The sequence below is a fragment of the Electrona antarctica genome (assembly GCF_951216825.1).
Source record: "Electrona antarctica genome assembly, chromosome: 18".
NCBI lineage: Eukaryota > Metazoa > Chordata > Actinopteri > Myctophiformes > Myctophidae > Electrona > Electrona antarctica.
Window position 1 is genome coordinate 8,174,773 of NC_136799.1, and position 11,606 is coordinate 8,186,378.

At 41.4% G+C, this 11,606-nt stretch overlaps 1 protein-coding gene across 1 annotated transcript; it reads left to right on the forward strand.

Annotated features, from left to right (window-relative positions):
- Positions 1–3,826: 3,826 nt before the first annotated feature.
- Positions 3,827–9,162, forward strand: LOC306941735 (uncharacterized protein). The gene is made up of 4 exons (XM_079527374.1): positions 3,827–3,946; positions 7,804–7,836; positions 7,978–8,136; positions 8,916–9,162. Exons 1-4 carry the CDS (start codon positions 3,937–3,939, stop codon positions 9,005–9,007), a joined length of 294 nt encoding a protein of 97 aa, XP_079383500.1. The 5' UTR covers positions 3,827–3,936; the 3' UTR covers positions 9,008–9,162.
- The last annotated feature ends 2,444 nt before the right edge of the window (positions 9,163–11,606 follow it).

An 11,606-nucleotide genomic window follows, 5' to 3' on the forward strand; every position in this document is an offset into this window, starting at 1 on the left:
CCAGAAGTATGCTTGCAAACGGACAGGAGTTCAAGCAGTTTATTGAGGAAAGAACAGATAAACCACACATTATTTGTGTGCAGGAGACATGGCTTAAGCCTCAGCTAGATTTTATAATTTATGGTTATGTGGGTATTAGAAAAGATAGGGAGGGGGTAGGAGGAGGATGTGCCACCTTTATTAAGGAAGGGGTACCGTACAGAGTGCTAGGTAAAGGCCAGGAGGAGGAGTATGTGGCAGTAGAGGTGTGGTTAGCAGGAGGAGCATTGGTGATTATCAACTTTTATAACCCATGTAACCGGTTGGAGATGAATAAACTGATGAGAATAGAGGGTCAAGACAGACGTAAGGTAGTATGGTGTGGGGATTTTAATTCCCACAATATACTGTGGGGGGGGGAAAGAACAGACGGGAATGGGCAAACAGTAGAAGAGTTAATGGAGGATAAAGGCTTAGTATGCTTAAATGATGGGAGAGGAACAAGAATTGATGTTAACACAGGGCGCCACTCAGTTCTTGATCTCACCCTGGTCTCAGATGTGGTGGCAGGGAATAGTGAGTGGGAGGTCTGTGAAACAACGATAGGGAGTGATCATTATCCAATAGTGTGCAAATTAGAAATGAGAGTAGAGGCAGTACCAGGAGGAGCAGGGGTGGGGAGATGGGTTTTTTGAAAAAGCAAAGTGGGATGAATTTCTAATTCTATCTGAACAGAATATGATGGGAGTGGAGGGGGATGATGATGTGGACAGCTTTAATGATGAAGTAAGTGCAGCAATGTTTGACGCAGCCACAGGATCAGTTCCCAGAAGTAAAGGGAGGATGAAGAGAAAAGCAGTCCCATGGTGGACGGAACAGTGCGGCGAGGTAGTTAAAAGCAGAAACAAAGCATTTAGAGCACTTAAGAGGACACACAATTTTCAGAATTTAATACAGTATAAGAGAGCGCAGGCAATGGTAAGAAGGACAATAAGGCAGGCAAAAAGGACAAGTTGGCGGGCATTTTGTGAAACCATTGGCAGAACAACACAGGTGGGAGAGGTATGGGGGATGGTTAAGAAGATGGGTGGGAATAGGAGAGAATGGGGTTACCCTGTTCTAAAAGAAAATGAGGTGATGGCAGTAGCTGACAAAGACAAGGCAGAAATGATGGTGAAGGCGTTTGTGAAAGTTCACAGCTCGGACAACTTGTCAGAGGAGGGAAAGAGAGGAAGGGAACAGACCCTGAGAGAATATAGCGGGGTACTAGGAAGGAAGGAGAGCACAGGAGATATATTAGATGCCCCATTCTCGTTGCAGGAGATGAAGAGAGCCATTGGAAAGTCTGGAAACACATCACCAGGGAAAGATCAAATATGTTACAGTATGATGAAACAACTTGGGGATATTGGGTCAAATAAACTCCTGAAACTGTATAACACAGTATGGCAGGAGGGGAAGTTGCCAGCAAGGTGGAAAGAGGCAGTGATCATACCGATAGGAAAACCAGGTAAAGACCCAACAAAGCCTACGAGTTACCGCCCTATAGCACTTACGTCGCATATGTGCAAAATCATGGAACGAATGATAACGGAGAGACTAACATATTACCTTGAGAGCAAGGGCCTAATTGCAGAATACCAAAGTGGTTTCAGAAAAGGGCGAGGTACTATGGATCCTGTTGTGTGCCTGGAGGCAGATGTGAGGAAGGCGTTGGGAAATAGGGAATCTGTTGTGGCTGTGTTTTTTGACGTCGAGAAGGCATACGATATGATGTGGAAAGAAGGCCTTTTAATAAGGTTACATAAGGCTGGGGTGGGAGGGAGAGTGTTTAACTGGGTTAAAGATTTTCTGTTTGGGAGGGCCATTCAGGTTAGGGTAGGATCAGAAATGTCTAGTCGGTATGTAGTAGAGAACGGAACTCCACAAGGGAGTGTAATAAGTCCACTGCTTTTCATAATTATGATAAATGAGGTATTTGCTAGAATAGGACCTGGTATAGGGAAATCGCTATATGCAGATGATGGGGCTCTGTGGAAAAGAGGGAGGGATGTACCGTACCTGGTCAGAAAGGTTCAAGATGAAATAAATGAAGTAGAGCAGTGGGGACATAAGTGGGGGTTTAAATTCTCTATAGAGAAAACAAAAACTGTATTTTTTACTAGGAAGAAGATTGAGGAAGGAGTAAGGTTGAAGATGTACGGTGACAATCTAGAAAGAGTGGAAGAATTTCGTTTTTTGGGGGTACATTTTGATGCCAGATTGACATGGGCTGGGCATATTAAGAAGGTCACCGAGAAGTGTAAAAGAATAATAAATGTGATGAGGTGTATCACTGGGACTAAGTGGGGAGCTGATAGGCAGTCAGTTAAAACGCTATATGTTGGGTTGATTCGATCAGTGTTAGATTATGGATGCATTGCCTATGGGTCAGCAGCCAAAACACACTTGGACAAGCTTGACGGAGTTCAAGCGCAAGCACTCCGGATATGCTGTGGGGCTGTCAGGACATCTCCCACATGTGCGTTGCAGGTGGAGACGAGGGAAATGCCATTAGGGATTAGGAGAAGACACCTTATGGCAAACTATTGGACACACATTAAGGGGCATGAGAATATTCACCCAGTGAAGGGAGTTCTGCAGCCATGCTGGGAATATGGAAGGACCCAGAATAGTAGCTTTGGGTGGGTGGCCAATGAGCTGGCTCAGGCAATGGGTGTGAATGTGGACAGGTACAGTCCAACAGTGGTGATCCCTGAGGTAGCACCATGGGTGTATGCGACACCAAAAGTGGATTTTCATGTATTAGAGGCTAAAAGGAGGGAAAGGGGTGTAGTAGATTTGGTCAGTGTATTTGACAATTATGTAGAGAGAGAGTATGGCGATCATTTACAGATCTACACAGATGGATCAGTGGACCCAGAGACGGGTAGAACAGGTACAGCCTTTGTGGTTCCTCGAGTGAAATGTGCAATATACAGACGGGCACCGGATAGACTGGGGGTATACACAGTAGAGATGTATGCGATACTGATGGCTTTACAGTGGGTGGAGGAGGCAAGACCAGGAAAGGTGGTGGTGTGCTCAGACTCGAGCTCGGTACTGAAAAGCCTGATGACATTCAGATCAAGGTGCAGAGAAGACCTAATGTACCGAGTGCTTCATGTGCACCATAACCTGACCCAAAAAGGAGTGGGAATACAATTCATGTGGGTACCAGCGCATGTGGGGATTGAGGGAAATGAAACTGTGGATATGTTAGCCAAGGAAGCACTGCTAAGTGAGGAAATAGAGGTGGAAATTTGTATAAGTAAAGCGGAGGCCAAATCAGTGATATGGAAGACGGTGATGGAAGAATGGCAGCAAAGATGGGATGGAGAAGGAAAAGGAAGACATTATTACAACAGTCAAAGTAAAGTGGGTGGAAGTAGAAAGAACAGTAATGGATGTAGAAGAGAGGAAGTGATAATAACACGGCTAAAGATGGGACACAGTGCGTTAAATAAAACACTGAAGGTGATGGGCAAACACCCTACAGGCCTATGTGATTACTGCCAGGAGGAGGAGTCGGTGGTGCATGCCATTATGGACTGCAGACAGTACCAGAGAGAAAGAGAGAGTATGGTGGAAGAGCTGAGGGGAGTGGGAGTTGAAGAAATCACTTTTAATAAGTTAATTGATGCAGCAGAGGATAACACAGGGAGAGGCACGGTGATCAGATTTATTAAAGAAACTGGTTTATGGGATAGACTGTAAGTGAGAAAAGTGAGAGTAACAGAAGGGGGCGGTAATGCAACTATTTGGATGCCAACCGCCATAAAACCCCACGAAGAAGAAGAAGAAGAAGGTTTAGTTTTCGTTTCTCATGAAGTCTGTCTGACATCATCGCTGTTGCTGCTATAAAAACCTAGCCTCGGTACATGGTTTGACCATCAGCTGATCAGAGTAAAGAGCAACATGGGACTACGTGAGTACAAAGGCTGCAAATACACCTGACTTTATTTAGATCTAAATTATGTGTCGCATATGTTTTTTTTTTGTCAAATAGGTTTTTATTGAGAATAGATTATAAATTGTTGTAGATTAAACATTGTGATATGTTCAACGTATCGGGACATAATGTCCACATTGTATCTACAGGGCCTCGGGCCATCGCTTCTCTACCCATCTCGGCTCTTTATCGTTACTAAAGACGAGAAAAAACATCTTAAATCTCCGAAAGAGGCCGCAGACTTCCTGAAGAAGTTTCAGAAGGACAAGGAGCCTTCAGTTCCACCACCCGAACGAGATAAGAGACGGTAGTGGGCTAGCCCAAACATTTAGACTCTCGTAGAGTTTTTTTTTTCCCCGAGTCTGACGAAAACCTCTACGAGAGTCTAAATGTTTGGGCTAGTAGTGGGCTATGTCTGTCCATGCGACTAACGTTTTGCTAACCAGTACATGCTAACATTCTAGATGCTACGCATCCATCTCCTTTTTGTAGAAGCCCTTTCTTACTTATTTTTTCGCTGTAATGATGATACTCAATGTTAAAACCTAACGCTTAGACCTATCCGTTCTTATTACTACTGATCTGCCCGTTTCTAAATCTCTGATTCCATGATGTTTGTTTGTTTGATCGTTACATGCTGTCGCGCTAAGTGTTGTTTTATTTATTTTATTTCATGAAGGGTTTGTGGAGAATACTGTAGGGAGTGATCAAATGCTACTTCACTTATCGATGTGTGTTGGTCATTGTTGAGCCTTGATGGCGCGTTTTGTTTTGTTTACAAGTAGTAATGTTCGACCGTCACTTATATCGGGTGGTTTTTCAGTGAGTGTCCCCCCTCCTCTTTGGTCCGTTGGAGTAAATAAACCATAGAGTAGTGAACACTGAACACTGAACCTTGAACTGTGAACTGCTTCTGACATCTTAACGATTTTAGGGGCAACAGCGCCCTCTTTGGTCTGGTGGTCGCTTACTCTGACAGGACTGATTCACAGACGGTATTAATTTTCTCCGTTGAGGTATGCCACACTTGAAACTATGACAAGAACTGTATTTCATACTAATACTTGACCACTTTTATTTTATTACTTTCAATATTAGAGCTGTGATGGTTGGTGATGACACTGATTATTTCCATTGTTGATATTACTACACAAGCGGACGTTTGTATGCACTTGGATATTTACATTAACCTATATTTATATACACTTTTCTTTTTTTTTTTTTTTTTTTTATTCATCTTTCTATTTACTTGACACCTTTTTATTTTGTCCCAAATTTTCTAGAGGCACTATATTTGTGGGTGGGTGGCTGTAAGCTGTCTGCTCTGTTGGGACCACTATCGGGGCGTCCGGGTGGTGCAGGTTAAAGTTCCTGCCCACCACCATGGAGCTTAGCCTTCAAAGCAAAGCAAAGCAAAGTTACTATATTTACCCAGGGTAACTGGACTAAGCATCAGATACTTGTTTACAGCCAGGCCCTGCTCATAGAACATTTCATGGTAGTGGTTCAATGCCTTGCTCAAGGGCACTTCAGCGGTGGTAATTTTAACGTGCCGGTCCGGGGATACGAACTGGCGACCTTCCGGTATCAAGACCGCTCCGCAAACCGTTCGGCTGCCACGGTTGATGGTGCATACGGCTTGGCCGAGCGCTCCAACGAACACAATTGGCCGTATTCACGGGTGGGAAGCTGAATGGGGAGGGCTCATCTTTGTCGCTGCATTGATGATCCCCACAAGCGGTCAGGGTGCCTGTTCAGGGGAGGGAGGAGGTGGGGGGGATAGCGTGTACCTCCACATGCGTTACGCCCCCCTAGTGAGACCTTTCACTGTCGGGTGTAAAGAAAATGTTGGCTTGATGGCCCGGGAATCGGAGGAGACCCGAGGCTTTCTTCAATAACAGTCTTTTCATTATGTCTGCCCACGATCTCTGATTCATACAGTAGGCTACGTTTGTTTACCTCAGTCACTGATACTAAAATCTGATATTTTATTTTTTCTATGAACCTGTGACTTGACACCCATACTGTTATAAAATGGAAATAAAAAGATTTTGAAAAGAAAAACATTGTGATATGAATTACATTTTTCTTTTATAGAAAACAAAATGAAAGAAAAAATACAAAGACAAAAAAGAGAGACAACCCTCCCACCCATACTGCTCGGTGACACCGCATACTATAGAATAAAATAGTAATTTGAAAAATGGAAAACATCTGAAAGAAAATGTCGTACAGTCAACCACATCAGTGGTATCCTGTCTATGAATTGTTTCTACTCAAGTAATGGACAAGGGGCAGCCAAACCTTATCAAATTGTTTCTCCCTGTTTCCCAGGAAATGCCTTATTCTCTCAAGATGAAGCGTACTAGTCATTTCATTTAGCCAATGCTTAAATGCAGGAGCCTCCTCATTTTTCCAGTGCGTCAAAATTAGTTTCTTTGCTGTAATCAGACCATATGAGAAGAGTTGTTTCTGTGCTCTCGTCAACCTAGGCATGGAGTCTGACAAACCCAGAATAATTAGTACAGGATCGGGGTCAATATGAATACTCAAAATATCAGAGAGTGTCTCAAATATCTTAATCCAATATCTTTGTATCCGAGGGCAAAGGGCGAAGCTGTGGAGAAGATTTGCATCTATTGCATTACATTTGTCACAGTGCCAAGAAATATCTGGGAATATGTTATGTAATTTTAATTTGGAATAATGGAGTCTATGTATGACTCGAAACTGGATAAGGCAATGTCTGGAGTTGATAGAGCTCGCATTCATTTCTTCAAGGCTGTCTTCAAGTCCCCAGCTCATTTTCCCATGCCAACTTAATAAGTGTCGCATATTTTTGATAGACCATTATTTGTTTAAAGGGCAGGCTATGTAAAGCTCAGGATTACCATAGTCCACCACATCATATTTAGTTCTACTGCTATTTGCACTTGGTCATTCATTAACAGAATATCAATGAATACAGATCATACAGCCTGCATTTGTATTATCTGTAGGCCTATTCATTTATATTCTGTACATTCTATATTCTGTATGTATTCATTTAGGCTGTAGCATATCGTTATTATAGGATATATATCCTTTCTTAAACTCACTTTACACCTTACCTTAATTAAACTCACTTTACACCTTACCTCAGTGCAATTCCAAATTGCATTATATTGTAGTCAATGGTCATTCTCTACACCAGTGGTTCTCAAAGTGGAGGCCAGGGTACCCGAGGGTTCCACCTAAAGGATGGTTGTAATAGGAACCAAATGGACCCCCTTTACGGGTCTGTAACTGACAGTGTACAAGTAGTCAGTGAGAAGTCACTAGTCTAAACCTAATGATTCCCCCCCCACCCCCGCTTGTATTATTGGACAATTGTCTCCACCAGGCCGAAGGCAAGGGGTGTGTGGGTGTGTGTGTGTGTGCGTGCGTGCGCGTGTGCGTGTGCGCTCAAAGTTTGCAGGATTGGCCCGTTGTGAACAAAAAGCCTCAAATCATGAACGCAGCGTGCCGTGCAATTTACGTGAAATCTTTCACGACTTTCCTACTAGGACTAGGTTGAGGAATATCACATTGGCCTGTTATAGCACCACCAACAGGTGGATTTTTGCAAAACACATTTTTGGAACAAAATGCCTCAAATCATCCAATTGCCATTAAAAGCGTAAGAAGAAATGGCACCCTTTTCACATTGGATTATTATAGCGCCACCAGGAGGCCACAACTTGACCTGGCCTGGTGGAGACCTGTGCCCAGAGGGGCACTTTATCTAGTTGTTAGCTCAGTCTGGTCAGATCACTGCACATGACTAAAGTATTTTTGTTTCTCTTACTCTCCAGTGATTGGATTAGCCATCGCGGCTGGTGCGGCAGGTAAGATAAAAAAAAAAAAGTATCACATTTTTAATTTAGGCCTATTGAATTATGTAATCCTCAATTTCTGTATGTTGGCTTATTCCTTTATTTTCCAAAAACTCATTACAAAATGTAATTATCTTTTCTATTCATGTTAAGGTGGCGTTCTCTTGGCCCCCGTTGCACTGGGGGCTATTGGTTTCGGTGCAATTGGACCAGCGGCGGGATCCTACGCTGCGTCTATGATGTCAGCAGCTGCCATCGCTAATGGAGGAGCAGTGGCTGCAGGGTCTACAGTCGCAGTTCTAACGTCAACAGGTTTAATGTTATTTAATGTATCCTTGCCTTACAACAAATCTGTCTGGATTTATATCATATATAGCACTGACGTAGCACTTCGTCAGTGCTATATCATATATAGCACTGACGAAGGTCCTAGGACCGAAACGTTTGCTTTTTAATTGCACTTTGAGCACAGAGCACTTTATGAGCATGATAAAATAAAGAAAACATATTTTCTTAAGTCTCAGTTTAAGGAGTTTTACTTCTATTTTCTATACGGTGAGCGAGTCTTTTTCTGTCAAAGTTTCCCCTATAGAGATTTCTGAAAATATTTATCAAAATTATTTTAAGCCTGGAACCGAGCTATCTAGGCTCCTTGTGAATCATGACCATAAAACATTTTATTCTGTGTGCAAAAAATATTTGAAAATTGAAAATATTTATTAAATAATTGCCAATTCAAATATGTTTTGACACAGATCAAACATTTTATTGTAAAAAATATCTTGAATCTGATTTGTATTTCATCGATTAGCTTGATTAGTGGTACATTTAAAATCACACTTTTAAGTGGGGGGCACTCTTATCATCATACAGTACATCTCCCACCCAAAAAGGATTTTTCAGGCTTTATTATACTGAATTTTTAAACATGATTATTATCAAATAAAATATCTCCTAAAACCGATATATTATCTTTATATTGATCCGATACCGATGTTGCATTTTAAGGCCAATATCGTCCGATAGCGATATGATGGCCGATTAATTGCCCATCCCTAATACTAACAAAGGGGTATGTCATGTTTTTCTAGGTATGGCGGGTTTGGGTGCAGCAGGCACTGCAGCTGCAGCCGGCGCTGGAGCAACTGTGGTTGGGGTGATTGGGCGACTGTGGAGGAGGTAGAGCAGGTTACCATTTACCAATCATCTGAGAGGCAACAAGATGAACCTGGCCATGAAGCAACGATCTCTACACAAAGGAACATTCAAGAATAGTACTCTCGTATACTTAATATATGGGATGAAAGTTAACAATAAAACAAATGTTTGAACCTGGAATCTGAATGTTATTTCATATCACTCATTTACTATTTGGTTTTCAGTATTAAAAGTCAACTTGCATGACAAGGAGTGTTCATCCAATAGGTTGACTATGCACAGTATATTGATTCTATGCATTATTGTTACGAATCTACATTGTACGCACACATATGGTATATTTTTATATATACAGTATACTGTATGTTCATTTCTTCAACTATATCATCTCTCCTCCCAGAGCAACATTTCTTTACTTCATTAGCAAACATTTCTAGTGAGAGTCAGAGAGTCATCTAATCGTTAAGTTGTAGCCATAAGAGTGCAAATAGTGGCTCCAAGAAAGCCATGTTTATTACGCTACATCAGACTGACGTGTTTTATGGAGCAAATCAATCATACATCATCCAAAAATAGCGAAAACAGATCATTACACATGAGTTTGTATACTGACGTGACAATCACATTGATTTTTACGTGTAAGGTGAATGGGCTTATATGAGGGCGTGTCTGAGCAAAAGCTTACTATGAAATATATAAATATTGAATCAAACAACTTAAAAACTGTTTGACGTGCACAGAAACAGCAGGGTAGACATACAAATGTCACCGGAAGTGCGTTAACCCATTTGAACCACTTTAGAAATGATGTTATACTTTGGCTATTCAAAAACAACAGCTACTGCCACTTAATACTGCCACGTTATGAGCTTGGAGATCTGGTATTTTTGGGAAAAGCGTTAACATTTGTGAAAATCTTTGAATACCTATACTGTACATACATATTTGCAATGAGTTAACATGAGTTAACAAACTGACCTCCAGAAGCAAATATCTTTGCTTCTGGAGGTCCCTGGAACTAAATATTGTGTGATCATGCGGGTCTGCAGCCATGTATTTTGGGGGTCCTTAAGTGACATGAAAAGGTTTTAGTAACCATACGTTTTTCTGATAACTCATGAGTTTTGTAGAATCTGACTGAGATCTTAATGGGTTAAAGTGAAATGACCATTTACAGCAAGAAGGTGTTTCTTTCCATTGGTATTTGATGAATTACGGTTTGGATTCTATAAGCTGGCTCAGATTCGTGAAGCAGAGTCATGTATGGCAGGGGTTCTCAACGTTTTTGGCCGGGGACCCCCGGAAATGCTTTGGCAATGTCTCGGGACCCCCGCCCCGCCCCTCCCGACCCCCAATATAAATTGACTGCTACAATAACCTTAAACCATTTTGGGCGGGAACCCCTTTTGGTGTTTTAAGCATTGTTATAATTTAGCTATTGAAAAATAGCAGATCTACAAGCTCATAGCGCGCCACCGAGTGGCGCGCTACGAGCTTGTAGGTCTGCTATTTTTGAAAATAATTTGGGGACCCCCTAAAATATTTTGGCGACCCCCCGAGGGGTCGCGACCCACGGGTTGAGAACCCCTGATGTATGCCACCAATATGGCGTGATTGACTTGTGCAGATTTTCCATAGCATGAATGGGGACAGTCAAAGTACACAGTAAACATTTCAGTGTTCATTTAACTCTAAGAGAAATTACATTTGTATATGTAATAATAGGCCTATGTATGTAACACTCTTAAAATGGGTGAATTACATGTATTACCTACATCTTTGACACTGTATGTAAACATACAGTAGGACACAAGCAAGTATAATCTTATAGTGATACAGCAGGATTTGATCATATAATGCATGTTTGAATTGTATCTGTTGAATTGATGAATGTGATTTTGTGGTTTATAATTGATACTTTTTTATCCGTTTGACCGGTCTGTCTGTGTATAGTGGGAAATGTGGGTGGTACTGTGAAATGACTAAATTCCACTGAGTTTCATGTTAATAGAGCTACATCATTAATTTGATCATTATTCTAGCTACATTTCATATAGCCTACACAAATCTAAATGTAGTCATTCCAAACCTTCTTTCATTGTATTTGAGATTGAGGCCATGCTGTACATTAAAACAATTTATAACTCATCAAAGTAAGGCTTTAAAGCTGCAAGAACTATCATTTTGTGTTCACTCCTGTGTTCACCCCCCTGGCTCTGATGTTGTTGTATTAAAGGACCACTTCACCACTTTTCAACCTATCTTCATATAATAGGTCCTCACTAATGAAAATGATAAAATGGCACTATTTTCTTCTACTCAGTCTGTGTCTCATAGGAGGGCTGTGGGCAGTTTAGAAACCGTCTTCCAGTGACATCATCATTAGGCAGATTCTTTTTTAAACAAGATTTTTTTACAAAGATGTTTAGATTTTCATTATCGTGAGAACGATGGCTTCCATTTTCGCATTGCAACTTTTCAGGACTAGAAAGCCTGCAGTTTTTATTAGCTTGTATTCCCCATCGGTGATGTCACTGGAAGACGGTTTCAGACCGTTTCCATTTTTTCATGATTATTAGTGAGGACTTATTATATGAAGATAGGTTGAAAAGTGGTCCTTTATT